We start from the raw sequence: 23525 nt of genomic DNA, 5'->3' as shown, positions 1-23525 counted from the left end.
GTTAGAACTCAGGGCCTTGAACACTCAGCCCTTTGGGCTTTATTTTTTTCAGGCATTGGCTCACATTTTTCCTCAGAGGAGCCTCAGACAGTAATCTTTCTCATGCTCTCTTGAAGAGCTGGATGCCTTTCGTTTCAAGTGGGTAGCCTGTTATGGGGCTTCTTGTCATAGCATAAAACCCTAAACTGGGATCTGGAAAATGAGAATATTAATTCAGTAGATTAAGCAGCTCACATGTATTTCTTTCTAATAAGTTTTCGAGTGGCCAGATGGATTGACAATATCCTAATAAGTTTTAAAATAGAATCTTGTTTGGAAGGAGTTTCTAGATAGAGAATCCCATTCCATTATATTCCCAACTCTGGGGAGTCGTGGCAGGAATAAAATTTGAGGCTTTCTTGTAAAATTCCATTAAGATATGAAATTCTGCTGGGCGCTGGTGGCTCACGCCTGTAATCCTAGCTACTCAGGAGGCTGAGATCTGAGGATCGCGGATTCAAAGCCAGCCCGGGCAGGAGAGACCTTGAGACTCCTATCTCCAATAAAACCACTAGAAAACCAGAAGTGGCACTGTAGCTCAAGTGGTAGAGCACTCGCCTTGAACTGAAGAGCTGAGGGACAGCGCCCAGGCCCAGAGTTCAAGCCCCACGACCGACAAAAAAAAAAAAAAAAGATATGAAATTCTCAGATACAAGTGGAGACTACCTAACCATAAAAACCACAAGAGTATTTTCAGGAAAAGAAGAATGAGAGAATTCAGAGGCAATCCATGTGGATAATCCATGCCAATCTCTTCTTCTAGTAACTGCTTAAAAAAGTGCATAGTGGTAATCTTTGTTATTTGTAACTATTATAGGATAGCTCCTAAGAGACAAGTGGGGGGAAGTTTTTGTGCTTGAGACATTGGCAATTAGTTCTTTTCCATGTGTGGTAATGGGAGGCTTTGGTTTTGTGATTTGACTCAGATAGAATCTCACCATAAATTCTAGAGTGAATAATACTGCCTATCACTGATTTGGTATTTAATCCTGTGTGACTGATTCACGTTACTGTTTCTCTTAATCTTGCCACAGCAATTAATAATGCAAGTGTCTGATCTTTAAAAGACAAGAGTTTTAGGCAATTCAGGATGCCCCAGGCCATCCACCACGGAGCTACTTGTTTACACGCGTAGGTGACACATGCATTAATCACTTCGGTGATGCATGGAAGTCATCCATAGTGTTCAACCATTTTCCTTCGCACTGATAAAAATCTCTGCAAAAAGCACCTTAAAGAAGGAAGGATTTATCTTTGCTCATGGCCTTCCGTCCAGGGTCACTCAGCTCCATTGTTTGTGGACCTCTGGTGAGGAAGAACATAGTAGCAGTTGGTGGAGCATGTGGTGGGATCGAGTTGTTAAGCTCATAGTGATGAGGACACAGAGAGAGTAAAGAAGGGAGGACAGGGAACAACAAAAGCATGCCACCAATGGTCTGTAAGTCCCACCTCCTAACTATCCATTCAGCTATGAACTCATCAGTGGTTAACCCATAAATCAAGTTAGTGCCTTTATGATCCAGTGACCTCTCCAGAGTTCCACCCAGTTAGGGCCCAACCTTTAACAATAAAGCCTCTAGAGATACTTTATATCCAAATCACAGCACCATAAGCTATAGGCGTTCCAGCTGGCTGAATCAGGGACCCGAGACCTCCACCTCTTTGAGAAATGAGTGGTTCTATCAGCAAGTTTTTATTTATTTCTGAAATATAGTGATGCAAATGGGAATACACATGGAAGCATTAGCGTACTGATACAAAAGAAATAAATAAAGGAACAGCAACCATTAGTTACTTTGTAAACTAGTCTGAATTCAAAAAAAGTCATTTCACCCAGTTTCTTGGCTCTCGCCTTGTTGTTTTGACCTTATGATAGATACAAGTTTGTTGGGAAAAGTTTGTCTATGTTTTATCTGACAGACAGATGTCGCCATTTTATTTTGTTACATATTTTCCAAAGAAAATTGGTTATGGATTTAGCAAATATTTAAGGGGAATGGAAGTATAAAATGAATAGAAGTTTATGGATTAATAAAAAAGAGAGGAGAGCTGGCAAGGTAGCTCAGTGGTAGAATGCTTGCCTTGCATGCTTGAGGCCCTGGGTTCGATTCCTTAGCACCACATAAGCAAAAAGAAAAAAGCCAGAAGTGGCGCTGTGGCTGAAGTGGTAGAGCACTAGCCTTGAGCTGAAGAGCTGAAGGACAGCGCCCAGGCCCAGAGTTCAGGCCCCACAACCGGACCCCCCCCCAAAAAAGAGAGGAGACCAACATTACATTTTAACTTGATTATATTTTAATTCAAAAAGCTCTATTCTCAAGTCAGGTAGTCTGTCTAGATTAGTGACATTTACTTGAAAAGTGTGAATTGTATTTGGTTCTCAAGCACAAAATGCAATCATACTTATATAAGGCATGCAAGTTTCATGCATGTGTTTGGATGTAGTGATATGATGTAGTGATACGATCAAAGGACAGGAAATGTCAGTAAAGAATCATACATTTCTCATTTTTTTGAGATAAGAACAAAGAATAGTTTGTTGGTTGAATTAGGTCATCATCTTTGAGGAAAAAAAACAACCATTTTGTTAAAAGGCAGGCTAAGCTAGGAGTGGTGGCTTACTCCTATGATCCCAGCTACTCACAGGACAGAGATAAAGAGGCTTGAGTGTTGAAGGCAGGTCAGGCAAAAGTAAGTTAGCTAGATCTTATCTTAACCAATAACATTGTGTGTAGTGGTGTGTGCCTGCTATCCAGCTACTGGGAGGCACACATAAGAAGTTTACAGTGTAGGCTGGTCTTAGCCCCAAACAGAAAATCCCAGTTAAAACACTAACTAAAGGAAAAACCTGGAGACATTGCTCAAGTGATAGAAAGCAAGGCCTTTAGTTACAGGAAAAAAAAATGAGAAAGCAGTACCACTAAAAACAAGATGGGGACAGGCTACAAAGAAAAAAAGTCAATGAGCTTTTAAATTGTATTGGAAAACATTGAAAATATATATTGTAACAACTAGCTCTATCAAATATTTATTTTAATGCAAACACTTTGCCTTTAAAATATATTGCATCTCTGGCATGATTATTGCATTATTATTTTCATTCAAAAGCTCTTTCCTTAAAGATAATATTATAGTTTATGAAAGATTACATATATTTATATAATGTGCATAATACTATATAGTTACAAAACTATAAACTACATATGTAGCTTATAAACTGTATAAGGTTTATATAATATTATATATGTCATTTGCTATAATATAGTATTGAACAGAGTACAATAAAACATCTCTTCTTGTAGAATGCATTAGTCTTGTTTGGATGGCCTAAATCTGCATGCCATGGGCAATTTATTTATTGAAATGTTTAGTGTAATTTCCCTTGGCAACCTTTCTTTCACTTGAAATGTCCTGTAACAACAACACCAGGACCAATCAGCATTTAAGCTTGTCTGTTTCCTAGATTGCTAGATGAAGAGGAAAATGGGTGTATATCATCATTATAATGGGCGAATTTGAGCCACAGCCTGTCATTTCGCCTGTGTACGTTTCCCTTCTCCATGGAAACAATTTCACAGTAGCTTACACTTGCATTATATATCTCACACTGAGGTTGAAGTCTCTACATGGAGTAGGAGCTAATAGTTACTCAAATTTATATTTTTTGTAAGAATTTATTCTATATTCAAGCACAGGTAGATCTGTATAGATCTAAAAAGGAATGAATAATTTTCAAACTAAATAGTCTCTGGACAATTTAGGAGCAACCTCTCAAATTTCATAGAAAAAGTCAAATAATATCAACCTGAGTCTAGGGACACCAGTTCAGAAACTATAAGACAAATCTTCCATTTTTCCATTCGATATACACCAGCTAATAAACATTAAATACTTAATGTCTTAATTTGAGTCCCCTCAGCAGCAAACACTGAGACTAATATTGATTACAATTAGTGTTTCTGAGTAGTGATATGGGAAAAAATCAGTAGGATGGGGGACAAGTGGGGACAGGAGAAGAAAGGCAGTCAATCAAGTGTCATTTTATTCAGCAAGTTACAGCTCTGGGCAACTTGTGTTCATTCCTACTTACAGAATCCTGAGAAACTGTGTAGACTACACACATTGGAGTATTCTACACATAGGATAAGCTTGTTGTGGAATATAACTCATGTGCTGGGTATGCCTTGCAACCAGTTATACACTCTGCAAGAAGGAAGTGGACAATGGTAAGGTCCAAAGTTTTTAGGCAGAGCATTGACAACCAGAACTATAGTCATCTTCAGAACAGGATGAATAGTCCTACCCTCCATGATTATAACACTTTCACCTCAGTTATTCAGATTTTAGAAGCATAAAACCCAGGACCTTGTATTAAATGATAACTATATTGAATGCAGAAAATATTTTTCAAATCTAGTACTACCATTTTGGAAAAGGTCAATCTTTAAGTACATGAATGATTCTCATTAATTCATGAACATAAGAATATTCAAGGCTTCTTCCCTAGTTAAAATGTTTGAATCATTAGAATCAACCAAGAAGAGAGTTAATAAAACACAAATAATTGGGATCCCACACTAGAATTTCTGATTTAATAGGTTTCAGGTGTGGTTGACAAACTGCAATTCTAACAAGATCTCAGATAATCTTCCTACTTCTGTTCTGAAAACTGCATTTAGAGAATAACTGCTCTGTATATCCTTATAAACTTTGCTTGACCTGTCATAACCATTTCTGTGCTGCCTGCAGAGGAATTTACATTGTACATTGTAGCTGTCTGTTAAAGAACCTGTTAAGAGACTTGCATACATTTTCAATCTACTTCTAACTGGAAGAATTCAGCAAAGGAAGTCTCCCCATCTCTGAAGAAGACAGACAACTCAAGATTAGAATCCTTTCATCACAGATTCTTTCTTTCTTTCTTTCTTTCTTTCTTTCTTTCTTTCTTTCTTTCTCTCTTTCTCTCTCTCTTTCTCTCTTTCTCTCTTTCTCTCTTTCTTTCACTAAAGGTTGAAATACAATGATGCATAGTTAGGACCACATATGTAAGAATGAAGTTGATGCATTTTCTGAGTGGTGTTTCATAAAGTATTTTGAAAACTATGCATGCAATTTTTATGACTGTCATGTTATTGGTGCTGCCAAATCATAGGATTTTTTTTAATTTGGGAAGTATTTTATTCTTCTTACCATGAGATTAGACAAAATATTCAGGTTCTTCAGCCAATTCATAATCCTTGTTTTTCTCCTGTGGTTATTTAGAAAAGAACTAGATGTGATATACAAAAGGGAAATGATAGAGGAGGCCTTTATTGAAGTAAAGCAGCCATCATCTGTCATCTGAGCTATGCAACAAGATTGACAGGTGATGATAGCCAGCATCTCTGCTCTTGGATAATTCCTATTCTGTGAGGCCAAAAAGTGACCATTCCCTCCCTTGTATGACCATTTTACCTTGTATGTAATATTATTAGGGAGATTCATCTCAGCACATCACATGATGGCTTTGTGTTACACATGTATCTACTTGTCTGGAGACACTTCACATCTGTGTCTCACTCATGCTCCTATGTCTATCACACCCCACAGTGTCGATACACAAATAAATTAACTAATGAGGGAGGAGATGAAGGCAAAGGAGTAGAGAATGGCTTCGAATGCCAATCCCCAGTTCTCAGCTTCCTGAGTAGCTAAGATTATGGGCATAAGCCACCAATGCCTGGCTAGTTTTTCGGTTTTTTTTTTTTTGTCACATCAGATCAGTTGTAGCTTTCTTTACAGCCATTTATCCTTGTATAAATAAGGTTATCTGTGATTCATTAGAAGGGCTTTTTACCCCTGGAGACTAAGGGATGTAGAGAAATATCCCAAATTCCCCAGGCACCCCTATGATTATATAGGCCAGGATATGGTTTTTGAATGAAAAGCAAAAGTAGAAAGTAAGATTTAGCTTTGTAGGGCTGGAGGACTGGCTCAAAGAGTTGATAGTATGAATGCTTAGCAAGTATGAAGTTCTAAATTCAAATCCTAGTACTACACAAAAGAGAGACTTTGTAGTTCTGCTTTGCTATCCAAGCCAAAAGAAAAGAAATAATATTTAAAAACTAATTTACAATAGTACTGAATGAAGTCCCCCATTCCTAGTCATTTGAGCTTACCTTTGGTGATATACTATAGGTGCTATCTATATATGCTTTAATTCAGCAATAACGGTGGGGAAAAAAGGTGGACTTTTTCTATCCTTGAAATTTCTTGCAGAAGGGAAAAAACTAAATAAAGATTGATGTAAAGTAATAATGCCACTGGGTTTCATAAAACTAGCTCTTACTTATGGCTATAAAGTAGCTATAAAGTACTCAAGATTTATAGTTAGGACTACTCTCTAATTCTACTTTAAATTCAGAATAGCCAAAAAAATACCTCCAGCAACTTTGAGTTCATCCTTATGGTATAAAAATTGGCTGATAAAGGTGAATCATTAATAGAAGACTCATAGCAACTTGGTGTATATTAATCATGGCCCTAACCTCAGTATAAATCATATAATCCAAGTTAAATTCTTAAGAATATATTAGGTAGCAATAAGACCACTAGTTGCTAGAAGAAATAGCACCAAACATTGCTAAGGCTTCAGAGAAGAAATTTTTATTTTCCTATGACAGCAGTCCAACCTTACATGTTTATGCATTGTTTTTGTATTGTTATTCACATGAGCAAATTCCTTTTATAATGTGGCTCTATCACCTCTCAGGCCTTGCTGAGACAATAGAGCTAGTAGAGATGCCCCCTATGTATCTCTAAAAACCTCTGTCCTGACATATCATTGCTATGAGCTGGTCATATGGATATCCTAAATGTAAAAACAATGGGAAGGGCTTAGAAATATTGTCCTGCTCCAAGCAGCTGCTAGCTAAAATATAACCAGACACCACGAGAGTGCACATAAACATGTTGAGGACAACTATATTCTACAATATAGAATAAGATAATAAAATTCAACTCTGCTGAATGTAGAATTATTTTACTGACTGCCTCCAGGACAAACCTTAAAAGTAAACTCTATACTTCATTACCTCTCCAAATCTCTTGAGAAAAATGAATCCACTGTACACTGGAAAGCTCATGATTATAATCCTAGCTACTCAGGAGGCTGAGATCTAAGGATCATGATTGGAAAGTCAGTGACACTTATTTCTAATTAACTAGCAAAAAGCCAAAAGGGAGCTATAGCTCAAGTGCTTGAGCCTCAGCCTAGCACAGGGGGACAACATCCAGGATCTGAGTTCAAGCCCCAGAACACACACACACACACACACACACACACATACACACACACACAGAATACATCAGCAGAAGCATATGAGTAGAAAACTTTCAAGCAAGCCTTTCTATAAAAACACCTTGCAGTTTGCCTTACCATATTTTCTGTTCCAAACCTATTGGATCACCACAGTCATATTAAAAAATGAGAACAAGAGAAAGAGAGTTGTCCTAATTTTTAAGAAATGCCTTCTTCCCAGTGTTGGTGGCTCACACCTATAATCCTAGCTACTCAGGAAGCTGAGATCTGAGGACCAAGGTTCAAAGCCAGCCAGGGCAGGAAAATACCTGACACTCTTATCTCCAGTTAACTACTAGAAAATGTCAAGTGGAGATGTGGCTCAAAGTGGTAGAGCACTACCCTCCAGCAAAAATTGCTCAGGGACAGAGCTGAAGCCTAAGTCTGGTGTTCAAGCCCCATGACCACCACCACCAACAACAACAAAAATTAATGAAAAGAAAGAAATGCCTTATATTCTTGAATAGGATCAAATTTTTATCCAGAAATAAGGAAAGTGTCATCCTCTTCCCAGTAGTAGTTGTCTTCTTAAAGACTCAAGGAATACAGAAGAGTAGAAAATGGAGGCCCATCATTGAATGCAGAGGCCCCAGCTAACTTTGTGATCATCTTCTTTCAAGTCCAAAGACAAACACAAGGAATATATTTCCCAAACACTCCAGAAGTTGGACGTTGTCCTGTTCAATGTTTTATATACATTTCTAATTCAGGCTCCAATAGTGATGAATCAAATTTATTTTTATTTTTATTTTGTTACCTCTTTTGAAAAATCACATGTGGCTTGGGCAAACACTTCCACAAGGCAGTAATCTAGTTGGCAAATTTGGTGGCTGCTCTTTGTAGGTATACCTTTGAGGTATACCTTTTGCATTCATCACAACTCCACTTAGCCCCCATCACTTCTATCTCTGTTTTCCTGGTTGTTTTTGTTTACTATCTGTGAGAAATCCCATTGTGGAGAATTGAGTGCCCCAGATGATTAAGATTTTTCAAAATGCCTAAGAGGCCAGGAAACAACTGTCTATTTTCCTTTCAAATCAACTTGTAAATGGTCAACCTTAAACCACAGCAATTTTAGCAGGAGAAATAAACATCATGTTTAGAAGCAGAGACTATGCAATTAAGGCATATTTACTCCCTAAGCATCAAAATCAATTACCCCGATTTTAAAAATCCTAGGATAGTTTACCACTCTTGAATTATACATGGATAAAAAGGAAAAACAAATCCCAAACTAAATTTAGGTGATCAGAAGGGTAGGTTCTCCTGGGACATGGCTGAGTTCATTCTAGGACAGTTCACACAGGCTGTTTCTTTTTTTTTCCTAACATAGTATGTAGGCTTTGAGTGAAGAGAGAGTGGTTATGGCTAGGGTTCAGGTTGGGTAATTATTAGATCTTAAAAACAATTAGCATCATTGTATATGCAAGGGGCCCAAACTCTGATCTGAACTGAGGCCCACAAAAGGTCCCTTCCATGTAAAAACACCTTTGGAGACCTAAGATTTCCAGAGGATTTTTTATAGGGACTCAGCTTATCTAAGTTGGTCACGTATGCTATCTGTTCTAGTAATATTTGCTTTGAAGGTCACTCAGTGTACAAAGAAAATTCAAAATGCACATTCAGTTCTTCCCTGTTGGTGGTATTCCACTGTAGTGAAAAGAAATACAAGGTGCACCTAAAAATAATAAGCCTTTGAATGGTCTTTCATTTCAATTGACTTGAAGCTTTCTATCGATTGCTGTAGAGTTTATGCACTTGAAAAAGCTCAGGGTTCACCTAGTGTTGTTTTTCTCTAGTGAGCATTAATCACCTTTGGCTATCATGTCCTTACTCCTAAATATTTCATGGAATTAAGGAGATACAACTTAGTGACTTCAGGATTCAATTGTGCTTTTTGTTTGACGATTGGTATAGGTCAAACATTTCTGATTTTCAGTATTCTGAACAAGAAATACAATTCCAATTGGCTGTAGCTCCTGTTGTTTTTTTTTTCTATTGTCTTATCCTAACTTAAATTCACATCATTTCTTGGGCCCCAGAGATGCTTGTGCTCCTTCATTGTGTAGTTAATGTACATGCCTGTAGTTGACTAGTATATGAAAGTTCTAAGAACAAAACCATCACTTGATAAGTACTTAGTAAATGTTAGTTATTACCTTCATTATATAACCACTGCTATTTTGAAGTTTCCACGCCTCTCTGTTTACTAGTAATATTTACTACTAAGAGATTTTTCTGTTTCCTTTTAAATTATGATTTTTTCTCATTCCATCTTTCTATGTGCTTGTCCTTTTGTATAGCAGCTGACTCTTCACAGAACTAGTGTAATTAAATTAGACTATACTTAATGGAAAACAGAAAAGCAGCCAGCTGACCAAATAAACTTGCCCTAAAAACTGAAGAATGACGTAGGGGGAGTGGAAAACAGATGGACATAAATAGAAAATCCCAGGGAAGGTTTAGAAATAGATTGGACTAATTGTGACTTGTTGAGAGTCCTTATTGTTTAATTCAAAAATCATACTTCTACTATGAAGAGGACAGCATATCAATAAGACCCCACATCCTAGTACCCAACTCAGCATTGCTTTTCAAAAAAAAAAGACATTGCTCGGTTATTCTGCCAAAGCAACTTTGAAATCTTAGACATGGAAGGAAAATAAATTGAAATTGTTTACTAATCTAGCCTCAGCACACAAAATAGTGGGTTTCCGAAAACTTCATAGCCATAATTAGAGGTAGCCTGAGACGGTGAGGTTAGCTCATGGTAGGAGGCAGAGCGGAGGCTCCAGATCTTGGTTCTACCTTAAACACTTGATTGGTAGGCTTCTCTTCCCTTAGTTCATGAATGATGGAATTTGTTGAATCATTTGGTAAGTATTTTTCAGATTAAAACACAATTCTTTAAGCTTCCTCAGACCACAGCATAGGGCTCAGATTATCTTCTGGTATTTCAAGTGTAGGAGCAACTTTCTGGTTGATAATGTATCTTTGGACTGCTAACTGGATAATTACTCAATTTAATAAACTCAAAATTGTTAACTCACAATCATTTTTATTCCCAGCTTCACTCAACCAGATCTTGACCTTTCCACAGAAGGAACCTACTGCAGAAAAAATACCTTTAGGCAATAAGAGCAGGTTCTTCTAAGGAAAAGTATTCTAGTATTGGAACAACAACAACAAAAACCCTTCAAGGCCTGGAACCACATGACACATGATACATGAAAAGAGGTTTTTACTGAGTAGCATAATTATTGTCTTAAATTGTAGCATAACTTGTTTCTGGGTTCTGAATGGCTAGAGTATGTATGTATGTAAGGGAACAAAGGGACAGCAACTCATTCCATGCCAAGACTACCACATTGAATGCATACTTTTGAGAGAAACGATGGGAGCTCTGATGAAATGGAATGATAATGGTGCATTAAAGGGCATCAAAGTTTGCCAACTACAAAAATCATCAATTATTTAGCTAAGAGGTTTGCACTATTGATTAAATACAGCAGAGTTTAGCTGGGTTGGTTAATACATCTGTGGTTTGGCTAGGTATAGGAGGCTCTGTGAATCTTATATGGCCTTGTCTAGATCTCCAGCTATCAGCCCAGTGCTGACCAACCATCAAGTCTGATTTTAGCTGTGTAACTGGGATCATGGCGATATGATGATGATGATGATGATGATGATGATGATGATGATAATGATGATGAGTGAGTCAACTCTGTTCTATGTAACTCTTCTGCCAGACTGTTCTAAGCATACTCGTAGGGCATGGCAGAGGAACTTAGTGAAATAAAAAAGTGCTTTTTTAAGCCTTTGCAGGGGCTGTATTCCATTGCTGTCATTCCATTGGCTAAAACAAGCCCCATTGCTTCCTTATATTCAGAAGATGGACAAATGAGCACTACCGCTCTAAGAAGAGGAAGAGTTTTTCAACTAAGTCTGCGAGTACAAAGAGAGGTGACACTGGTGAGCCATATATTCAGAAAGCCCCGAACTATTCCGGGCCACAGGTTTGCACTAAGGAAAAAGAAAAAGGTTGACTATATAATTGCAAAAGGTCCTAAGACTTTAAATTCTTGGAAAATGTGGCTGCATAATTGCTAACATTGCTTTCCAAGGTCTTCACTGTAATCTCTAGGTGCCTGTGAGGTAATTGGAAAAGAAATTTTAAAATACATTTCAAGACTCAAAAGTATCAAGTGTGGGCTGTGTTAGGAAAGGCATTTCAGAAAGGACATATTAGAGAACAGACAGAAAAGGAATAGAGATTGAGCGAGGGGAAAGTCAGAGGAATTGGGTTATGTTCTTCACTAATTTAAGGGCAAATTTCCTCTGACAGTTTCATGAGCCTTATTATGTATAGAAGAGTTTACACGTAAGAGCTATGTCAGAATGCATTTGGCTTTTGACTAGAAATAAAATTTAAAATGTAAATAAATGTAGGCTAGGCACTATGCTTGGGAAATCACATGAACTCGAACTTCTGTTTGTTGAATATTTGCATATACTTAGCATGTTGCCTGCTTTGTCCTTGACTCCAACATCTTTCCTCCCGCACATAAGTAGCGTCCCTCATTCCATCTTTTACTCAGAATCTTGCAATGAACACTTTGAGATCCAGTCCTGATTATAATAAACTCCAGAGGCCTACACTGATGACATGTACAGAAAATGCTCCTTTGATGTATAACCAGACAGTGAAAGAATTCAAGGGAAGAAATTACACAAAAAGAGAGAAACCCCTGGAAGTTCTTTCTCTAAGGTTGTACCATTCTAGTATCGTAGATAGACTATAGCAGCAGCATTTCCTGTGAACTTGGTAGAAATGCAAAGATTCATGATGCACTCCAGATTTCCTGAGTCAGAATAAATAAACAAACAAACAAACAAACCCTAAGTGTTTTGGGGGTCCATTTACTAGAGTAAATCCCTAGGCCCATCAATCATTAACGAAGAGAATATGCAGATTCTACAATGCCCAGCTTTTAAAGTCCGAACTCCTACAGAAGTTACTTGCTATATCATTTTTTTTTTGCCATATCATTGTATTGTCAGCATCCTGGCTTTACTGCTCACACCCAGAGCCTCTCTTGCTTTGTAGAACCTCTTTAGTCCAGTGTGTTGTTTCCCCCATATTCATTGCTTGTCATCTCAGATTCTCATTTGTTTGTTCTCCACAGCACTAAACACAGGGTCTAGCACCAATCAGATGTTCAGAAATAGTATTTAGTGATAAATACATCCAAATAAAAAATAAGAATGTAGTCTAAGAAAATAAGAGATCAAACAGATTTCATGATTGTGTTTCATCGACCAAATAATGATTCAAATGACATAACTGGAAAGGACAAGGAACACTTAGTAGACAGCAATCTACTTGAAAATCCTTTTCACTCTATTTTTAGAAATACAATTATATAATATTAATTAACAAGCAACCACAATATGCTAAAAATTTATCATGTGTGAACTCATTTAAAACTTTTTAAACCACAGCCTAAGCAAGGTGCTCGTGGCTCATATCTGTAATCCTAGCTACTCAGGTGGCTGAGATATGAGGATCAGGTTTGAAGCCATCTTGTGCACGAAAGTCTGTGAGGCTCTCATTTTCAATTAGCCACCAGAAAACCAGAAGTGGCGTAGCGGCTCAAAGTGGTCGAGCACTAGCCTTGAGTGATAAAACTCAAGAACAGTGCCAGGCCCTGAAAGCAGGCTCCACCACACACACACACACACACACACACACACACACACACAAATAGCTTATAACAGTTGATATAGTAATCTTTTATATATGAGACAACTAAAATTCCAAGTGACTAAATGATCACCCCAAGGTCTTTTTTGGTAAAATGTAAATACTCTATGCTTAATATGAACAAGAATCTTATATATTTCCAAATGAAGTATCCATTTGGTGTGGATCTATGGCAACATGTTTATTTATAGTTGCCTTCTAAGACCTATACTACTACATATTGCTGGATATTTGTTCAAAAGATCAAAGTAAGTTTTATTTTTGTTTTAAGTAAATATAATTATTTAAGACAATCTGCCAAAAATATATATGTGTGTTTTATACTACTGTATCTGGTATAAAGTAACAGGTTTTATACTCACTATGAATTAACTGAATTCCTTCCATATTCTCATGCACTATCTATCCCTCTTTTCCTCCCTCTTTTCAACTCCTCTCCCATTCTCCTTACCTCCTTACCTCCTTTCCTCCTTTCTTTCTTTCTTTCTTTCTTTCTTTCTTTCTTTCTTTCTTTCTTTCTTTCTTTCTTTCTTTCTTTCTTTCTTTCTTTCTTCCTTCCTCCCCTTCTTCCTTCCCTTCTTCCTTCCTTCCTTCCTTCCTTCCTTCCTTCCTTCCTTCCTTCCTTCCTTCCTTTTCTACCTCTATTCCCTTTCCTCGTTTCTTCTCTCCCTCCCCTCCCTTCGTTTTGTTGTTTGGGGGCAGTGAAGGAATTAAATCTTTCAAAGTATTTATTACTTTTTTTGTAAGTCATGGGGCGTGAATTCTGGGCCTGGGTGCTCTCCTTACGCTCTTCAGCTCAAAGTGAGTGCTCTACCACTTGAGCCACAGCGCCACTTCCAGTTTTCTAGTGGTTTATTAAAGATAAGAGTCTCATGGACTTTCTGCCCAGGCTTTCTTTGAACCGCAATCCTCTTCTCAGCCTCCTGAGTAGCTAGGACTACAGGCGTGAGCCACTGGCACCCAGCTCCAATGTATTCCTTTTATGTGTGGATTATTTCTCACTTTGACCTAGAAATCCACTGATGGCCATTTTACACCTTTATTTAGATTTCAGTTGCCAATGGCAACCTGAAATTACAAGGTTGAACATAAATCTGTGTTTTACTTAAGTGGTTTGTAATTTTGAACTTCAATTCATGGTTGTTGGTAATCATTTGTCTATAGGGCTCACTCCAGCTCTAGATTGAGAAGGAATTCACACTGCCTGAATTTATTGTTCTGTTATGACCCCACGGGTTTTTACCAATTCTTGAACATTTTCTTCTTTATTGGTTTTGTATACTAAGTTCACAGTAGTAATTGGATTTGGGAAATAGCACTGGTGTTGGTTTGCATTTCCAATTCCCTTTTCCTTCAACAGAACCCGTGAATTTAGCTTCCTTACCCACCCCACAAGTTATGGATAGACTTTTCTCAAATCTCATTTCAAAGGTAGAACTTCTAGCTTTCCACAAGGACTTCACTTTCAGCATTTGAGCACTCACATTCTGAGGAGTAGCCAACCAGATGGCTAGGGCCAGTCATACTAGTAGCCATTCAGTTACTACCCTGGGTGTCTCCTAGTGTTGAGGATTTTGTTATTTTTATGACTTTGGGATTTTATTTTCTTACATTCATACCTAGCTATAAATTTAAATACATGCGTTTTGTTTCATTATCATTTCCCTGTGGTTGGACTACAAAAGGAATCTCTCAGCCAGATTGACTGAAAGTCTCTTTGCAATTTATTCTGAGGAAAGCTAAGGGAAACAACAAAAACTGGAGTGGTAGATATATAATATAGTCTTATTTCCCACATGACACGTTGCAACAGTGTTCAGGTTACTCATCTGACCCAGCATTGTACTTTTCATACAATCCTGTTATTTGTAGCTATGAGGTGTTTCTTTTTTCTAAAAAGGAATATAGGGTTTTATAAGGTTTCTGAGGCTAGTTTTGAAACTACTGTTCTGTGACTATATTTATTAAAAAGCCTTTTCTGGTTATTTTTAATATCTGTTTAATAGCTGATGCTGAATACAGTCCCTGCAATGAGTCTTTGTAAATTTTATTTGTCACTATATTCAGAGTTTTGCATTTTTTTCCTTGTATTTTTCATATATTAGATTCAGGATTAACTTTGGAATGATATTCTCATGCTAAAATAAAATAATCACATTACTATCAAAATGAGAAATAGAAAAAATAAAAATACAATCTCAACTTAATTTATGTTTTAATGCTTCTTTTCAAAATTGTACCATCTTTAAAATTCTTACAGTTATAGGCAGAGTACATATAGAGTAGTAGACTTTTTCCTTTATCACAGTACTATTAAGATAATTGTTTCATAACACATGTAATATCATAATTATTCTTTACTGCTTATGCCATTTATTGGGCTGTACAATGGTTCTTTAAATAGAAGCCTTATGATTCATTTTACTGAAATGTTTGCATTTTATTAGTATTTTATTGTTTTTATTTCTTACTTTTTGTCTTACTATTTCCCCTTATTTTTAGCAATAAATTTCAAAATATTTGGAATAAAATAATTATCATACCTTATTGCCACACCTATCTCTCAAAAGCTGGAGATATAAGTAAGTTAAAAGACTGTCAGTATTATAATTTAAATACTGAGGCTTCAAGAAAAGAAGGGAAAAGATAAAACAACTTAAAATGTGTAATGAGAAATGATATTTTGTACGTAAAAGTAAGAAAACTATATAACTTATTTCAAGTAAACTTTATCAGGGTAATAGAATTATGTATTTTTAGTGAAATATATTTTATAAGCATAAAAAACAATGGCATTGATCAGTATTGGTCCTCTTCAAAAATCATTTCAGCATGTATGTGAGAATTTATTTTTGGGTTCTTTATTCTATAGATTTTGATATGTTGTATATTTGTTTCAATGTTGTTCAAAATCAAACCTCTTTTTAAACCATGGATTATTAAAATATTTTATTTGTCAGAATAAAAGCAAAATAAAGCAATGAATATTAGGAACTGGTGGCTCATACCCATAATCTTAGCTTCTCAATAGCTGAGATCTGGGGATTTAGGTTCAAAACAAGCCCAAGCAGACCAGCCTGAGAGACTCTTATCTCCAACTAACCATCTGAAAGTAAGAAGTGGAGGCATGCTAGCTGTGAGCATACAAAGCCAAATGAGTACTTAAGGTTCTGAATTCAAGCCCTGGTACCAGCAAATTTAAAAAGAAGAATAATGATTACAGCTGGTTTAAATTCAAGGAATGTTTGTTTGATAAAAAAGAATTACATATAGTTATTTTCAGAGAGAAAAAATATTATTTTTCTAAATGATTATTTCCCCAGTTGCTTGCTCAGAAATTTTGCAGACAAGGAAAAGTATGAAACACTTTCTCTTTTAGCTCATCTCCACAGGGAGAGGAAACCCTCCTCAGACAATACCAACTATCTATGAAAAACATAAAATTTATGTATATATATATATATATATATATAATTACTGAAACAGTAATGAGATAGCCAAGAATTATCAACTACATGAGAGAATGAGGAAATATTATATGGAACCAAACTTTCATCATAAACTTCAGATCCAGTATCCACCATATCAGTCTAGGTGATCAAATACATGTAGCTAACATCCTCAATAATGGGACCACGTGGCAATACATAGCCATGCATGTGCTCTAACCTGAGATATAACAGAACTCCTATGGAATATTTTTTTTTACAAAAACATGTTCATCCTTCATCTAGTTAAATCTATAAATATAATAACTTCTAGCTTTTAAGAAACACGATTTTTCTAGTATGAATTTAAATGATACCATAGAAAATATTTCTGTAAAAAAAAAAACTGGACAAGACTCAAAAAAATTCCAAGTCATAAGCCAGGCCCTGTTGGCTTACATATGTAATCCTAGCTATTCAGGAGGCTAAGATTTAAGGATCACAGTTCAAAACCAGCCCAGGCAGGAAAATCCATGAGACGCTTATCTCCAGTTAACCATTAGAAAAAAAGACGTAGAGGTATTAGTCAAAGTATAGAGTGCTAGACTTGAGCCATAGAGCTCAGGGACAGTGGGTAGGCCCTTAGTTCAAGCCCCATGACCGACAATTAAAATAATCTAAGTCATAAAAACACTTAAAATGAGAGAAAAACAATGAGGAAAAAGTAACAAGTGAATTCAATACAAGAATTTTAAATCCTGATCTGAAAATATAAGCTAGAAAGGATAATAGTTGAGAACTTTGAGTAACAATGGATGTTAAATAACATTACTTTCCTTGAAATGATCAAGATACTGTCATTATTCACGAAAATATCCTTATTTTCAGCAGATCTGTGCTGCCATATGTAACGGTGAAATGTCATAATAGCCAAAATATTTGCAAATGTTCAACCAACATTATAAAAATGGACAAGAGATAACAACATATGTAGCAAAAGATTGTTTTCAAATGTTTGCATTTTGTTAGTTGCTGTTTGTTTTGCCCCTAATAACATTGGAGAAAGTATCCTTCTATCTTGGTGTTTTTGTTTCTATCAGCCAGATTTTCAAAGAAGTTCTAAGATCAAAAGCTTTCTATGTTTTTCTGTTTGTAGATTATATCAAGCTATTACTCAATATTTGAAAATATCTTTGGGCTGACAAATGTGATTTGAATTGGAGCCAACAAAAAATAAATCAGGAGACCTTTTAATATTTGAATTTCTGATTTTTCTTGATAAATAAGACTAACAATCATCAGGTAAACTAAGTTGTTAGCATTTTCATTAGACAGAACCTTCCTCCATCCAGCTCCTGTTTTGTATTTCCATAATTTTCTTGGTATCTATAAAAATGAGTTTGCAACCCTCTGGAGTAGAGATATGGGTGGCTTTCTTGGAATGAATCATCTATTGCCCTGAATATTTTCCATATTTACATACAGTGAACAGCATTTACTTTATAAGAACAAGTACTATATAGAAGGAAAAAAATCTCACAACTGTAAAAAGAAATTGAATAGCCAGTTCATTTGTGTGTGTGTGTGTGTGTGTGTGTGTGTATGTTGTATGGGTTTGTGCTTATGTGTGTTACTGGGGATTGAATCCAGGACCTCATGAATGTGAATGCAAAGCACTTTACCACTTGATCTTCACCTCCAATATCTTTTGCTTGCATTTTGTTATTGAGAGAGCGTCTTTCTGAATTTGTGAAGGCTGGCATCATGTTTACCCTCTTCCTGACTGTACCTTATAGGTAGCTTGGATTACAGTGTGAACCATTACAGCTTCTTGCAACCAACTTAAAAATAACTCATTAGTAAGTGAATGACTTGACTTTCAAAGAGTGAAGTCTATGGCACTTCATAGAAACTAGGAAGCTGTGACCTAGTTTAGAATACACTATAATCTACAACTGCCTGATGATAAAAAAAACAAGAAAAAGATCTCATAAAGTTATAATTTAGCCACAATTGTTAAAAATTACTAACATTAAATTACCAAATTAAGTTTTTATTGGAGTTAAATTACCAAAATATTTTTAAAGTGTTGTTTTAGTATTAGTGTTTTCTTATGCTTTCTTCCTTTTCCATTTCTTTTTTTAGTAATTAAAAAACAGCACTTAGGAAACACAATGGAGCCTTGTCCACCAGTGATCTCTAATCAAACAGAAACCAGCTGCAAGGATGTTGATAATGTATTCAAAGATAAGGCCCCTCAACTCAACCTAAGTGAAAACAGGAATGTATTGTGTCCTCAAAACAAAGTCCCTTGCTTTTCTCCCTTTCTCCACCTTCCTTGCTTGCAAAGGAAACTAAGCATGTGTGTTATTGGATGGAGGTGAATAAATGATGAGGCTTAGTGCTGTCACAACTCAGGCTGAGAATCCACACATGACATTCATAAAAAACACCACTTCCTCCTCAGTGGCTGGGATAACAGGAGAATTGTCTTGGATGCATCAGTGACTTGCTGTGTGAGCTGGACAAGGAGGGTGGAGTTGCATGGCCAGTGCCACTGTACTCTCAGGTCATGGCCCTCACCATCTCAGGACACTGAGGACTCTCCCCCACCACCCCACACCCCTTGCTTTGTTACATTTCCTTCTTGCCCTATTAACATTCTTATTGTAAAATATCTTCAATAACTGCCAATACTCGGGCTGTTATTTTTGTCAACTATCCTTTGATGAAAACCAAAGCTATTCAAACAAAATCCATATTCTATTATCTGAGATTCTTGGGGCTTATTGTTTTGCAGAGTTCATAATTTTTTTCCAGTTTTGGGAAGGTAGTATGCTGCATAAACCTTGAGTATAACACTCTAAGGAGACTTAGTTAATCTTCATAGTCAAATGAATTCATCTGTCTGCAATAGCATAAACAAGGATGACACATTTCCCTAGATCAGTTCATGTCAATTAGTTTACCACCGATTTATCAAAATACCTCTTAATTTCACAACTTCAAGGACTTTTAGAATTAGACCAAATAACGAAGACTTAGAAAATAGTTTTTCTTGCATGGAAGCATGAGGGAAAGGAATTAACCCTGTCCAGAGAGAGAAGGCTCTAGGACTGACTTTACCCTGGATGGTCTGGGGCTCAGGACTAAGCCTCAGAGGCTGCACTGAAAGCTATAGCTAGAGGACATCAGGCCAGGACGGGGCAAAGAGTAGACCCGGAGGCTTAGAGAATAGTCAAGACAGGGAGATAAAGTTTCCCAAGTGAATCAGTCACCTTGGGACTGCCCAGAGCTTCTGAGAAATGCAGGGTCTTGGACCCAACCCAGACCTCATGAACCAGAATCGAAATACAGATCTTAGTGAACTATGTGCACTTCAAAGGTTGAGAATTGCTGAAACACTACAGAACATAAAATATAAAATATAAACTTACACAAAATCTAGCAAACGTATAAAATACATCTGCCAAGTCCAGTGCTGGTGGCTCATGCCTGTAATCTTAGCTACTCAAGAGGCTGAGATCTGAAGATTTCTATTCAAAGCCAGGCTGGGTGGGAAAGTCCATGAGACTTGTATCTCCAATTAACTACCAGGAAACTAGAAGGAGAGCTGTGGATCAAGATGGAAGAGAGCTCACCTTGAGCCTCACAACTGACCCACCAAAAAAGACCCAGATTTTTAAGGACATATCTTAATAAAAGTTGCCTCAAAGCCAATGGAAAGCAAGACAAAAGCAGGTCATTTATGTTTCTTGCATTCACGTAAACAGAGAGGATTTATTTCAAATTCTCAATTTTCCTTGGAGCTCCAGTAGCAGAATTTCACAGCAGACAGGTCTCTCTGCTGCCCCCTCTGCTGCCCCAGAATCCCCTCTTTTACAATGATTTCATGACTAGGGTTGTTGCCATGTAAGTCTGCATGTGGAGAAAAATTCCCCAGACAATAAATAGCCTGAAATTCTCCACAGTATGCATAATAGAGAAAATAAAAGACATGTAAAAAGGTTGCTAAAAGGCCAATAAAAGTTGCAATGAAACCAAGGAAGTGATTTTTCAAAAAAGAAAGAAAAGCCAGAATGAAACTTAAGATGGTTATATGTGCATAAAATGCTTCAAGCTTCTCTTTGAAAGCATCCATGGTGCTTAAGATGTCGTTTACTGGTAGAGTATGTGATTAGCATATATAAGGTCTTGGGACTGGTTCTTAGCACTGAAGAAAATAAAGCAAATGAGATGAATGGGAAAAGAGAAAGGGAAGAGAAGCAGACAGAGAAGGAAAGGAGAAGATGAGGAAAGGGAAGAGACAACAAGAGGTTCAGTGCTAACATCTCAGTCTCTGGCTTGAACCATAATTCAACCTCAGCTCTCCCCCAGCTGGATTCATGGTTGAACTTTGACCTTCTTCAACAAGCAATAGTTTCCAACCCCAAGTACAAGAACGTTAGATAATTGTGTACCACCTCTATAAACATCTCTTTCCGAATGTATATATGTGAGAGGATCCGCAGTTGGATTCATTTATCTGAGTTCAAATCATTGACCCACTTATGTCACATATAACCTAAACTTCACTTGCAGCTATGAAAAAAATGGAATGTCCTACTAAACTGTTTTTCTCCACAGAGGCAGAGCCAATGAATACTATTTTAGATAATGTATTCCTCTCCCTACCCTTCATGTATCTCTTTCAAAATTCCACATGACAGGGCATGGAAATCTAAACAATCTCAAATTGTTCTTCTCTCTTGATGTCTCCTAGCTGCAGACAGACTTGGAACAAGAATACCAAGACAAGTTCAAAAGACTGCCCCTTGAGATTCTGGAGTTTGTACAGGAAGCTATGAAAGGAAAAATCAGTGAGGACAGCAATCATGGCTCCGCCCCTCCCTCCTTGGCTTCCGACCCTGGAAAAATGAACCACAAGCCTCCCTCCAGTGAGGAGGCGGAAGGAGAGGCCCCAGGAAGAGAGTTTGATACTCCTCTGTGATTGTTCCTGCCAAGGCCTTCAGGATATGCATGACCACTCAAGCTTCATTAGACTCTCTTACTAGAATGATCACTGCCTAGGACCATCTTCCTGAGACGCATCCTTTAGCCTGAAATCCTCATCAAAGGGAGAGTTCTGGAAGGATCCATGCAGAGGTCCTACACCCAGGCTCCATGTGTCATGTAGTAACTACTGCAGTGAAGAACGCACGTATGTAGGAATTTTTGTTTTGTTTGGTTGTTGTTGTTTCCTTTCTTTCCAATAGTAAATTCAAAGCAGGCAACTCCCAGGCTCCATGGAACACTTAATGAAGGACAGTGTCTCTTCTCTGAAGAAATTCTGAACTCTTGTTTTTGTTTGAAGCTCTGTTGTAAAGTATTTCAAAGTAACAGACATAGAAATGCATAGCGCTATTTAACACTATGGATCATCCAACTTTGAGCTTTTTTTTCCCTATCTGCCCCTCAACTCTATATTTTCAGGTTAATATGAATATTTCATCCTTTGCTTTGCAAGCACTGGTGGCTTGCAGTTTGCTAATTTATTTACCTATCATAGACGCATCAGTGTATTTGTCGTTGATATGGCTTTACTAGCTACCGTAGTGACTCAATTAGCTGGTTTTCTTTTTTTTTTAAGTTAAAAAAATAGTAACTTGATTATGTCCTTGCCCCCCACCCCTAGTGAAGCCATCCCAAGACACAGCAATATGGATTGCACGTTTGGTTGCATGAGCAAGTTGGCTGCATGCTTTCAGGTGCAATCTGAATTGACTATTTGCACTCAAAGTCTGGGTACACATTGATTGTTGGCCTGAAATGATCAAATTGTTAGAAATGATCCATTCTGTTGGATTTTTTAAGAAAAGAACATGCTGATATATATTAAGCAGAAATTCAATCAGGATAAACAGGTCCTGATGGTTCTTTTGCTATCAGACATTTTTATGGTTCATTTATTTTTAATATAGAAAGATTACATATTTATCTAAACACACAGACCCATGTACAAATGCTATGTTTTCTCCATGTATATAGATATGCACTTAGCTATGTAAGTACACACACGTGTGTATGCACAAATGTGGATGTGTGTTCATTAATTGGCGATGACTCAAATCTCTTCCACTCAAAACCAAACCGATAGAGAAGAAAAGGATCAAGTAACTACATTACATCAATGTTAAGTTATATGAAAATTGTAATAAAACATTGATGAAGCTATGTATGCAATTTTAAGTAGATTTAAGATTTATAATATGAATCTGGTAGATATTTTAAGGAATAAAAATGATTTTTAAATATCAGATTCTAAGCTTGTTGCAATGTTTGGAGTAGACAAAGTGTATAGGACAGTTATTTGGAAATTTATCACTATCTTCCATAGTTTTTAAGTCTAACCAATTTCAATTTTATTCTAAGATTTAAAAACTTTGATTATGCATTTAGTATGTATATATAATATGCTTAACCATGTCTTTTAAGTTCCTACTTTAAGTGGTATAAGAGAAGTAAATTATATCATAATAAAACTGATCAAAATCATTATTAAAATGTCTTAAGAAAGAATATATAAAAGTAATTTATAGAATCATACAAAAATTGATGGTAAACTAATGCCCAGATGTTAGATGCTCACAGTTTTATTTTACTTTAAAACAAATCTATCTGATTCTAGCCTAGCAAGAAATTAAACACTGCAAATGAAAAGTTATGTCCTGAAAGTTGTGTTTTGAGAATTTAATGTTTTTATGGAAATCGTTTTATTTAATGTAAAGCAATAACTAGGAATCACAATTAAGTTTTCATCAAAATGAAGGCTTACTTCAAACATTAGGGAAACATGTTTGACTAAAATAAAAATACACATATAGTGAAACACAAGGGGAAATCACTTCCTCTTTGGAGATGATTATATTTTGATCTGAAGGATTTAGAGTGTTAATTAGACACTTAATAAAACTAAACT

General features: G+C 36.5%; 1 protein-coding gene across 2 annotated transcripts in view; it reads left to right on the top strand.

Moving 5' to 3' along the window:
* Positions 1-22894, top strand: part of Plcb1 (phospholipase C, beta 1 (phosphoinositide-specific)) — a 614138-nt gene extending 591244 nt beyond the window's left edge. For both annotated transcript variants that reach the window (XM_013011003.1, XM_013011004.1), the window contains one exon: positions 21330-22894. In XM_013011003.1, the coding sequence (XP_012866457.1) occupies positions 21330-21557 (228 nt within the window). In that variant the 3' untranslated portion in view covers positions 21558-22894. The remainder of the gene's footprint in view (positions 1-21329) is intronic.
* The last annotated feature ends 631 nt before the right edge of the window (positions 22895-23525 follow it).

Source organism: Dipodomys ordii, unplaced genomic scaffold (genome assembly GCF_000151885.1).
Source record: "Dipodomys ordii isolate 6190 unplaced genomic scaffold, Dord_2.0 Scaffold13, whole genome shotgun sequence".
NCBI classification, from domain to species: Eukaryota; Metazoa; Chordata; class Mammalia; order Rodentia; family Heteromyidae; genus Dipodomys; species Dipodomys ordii.
This window is presented reverse-complemented; position numbering and strand designations above follow the sequence as displayed.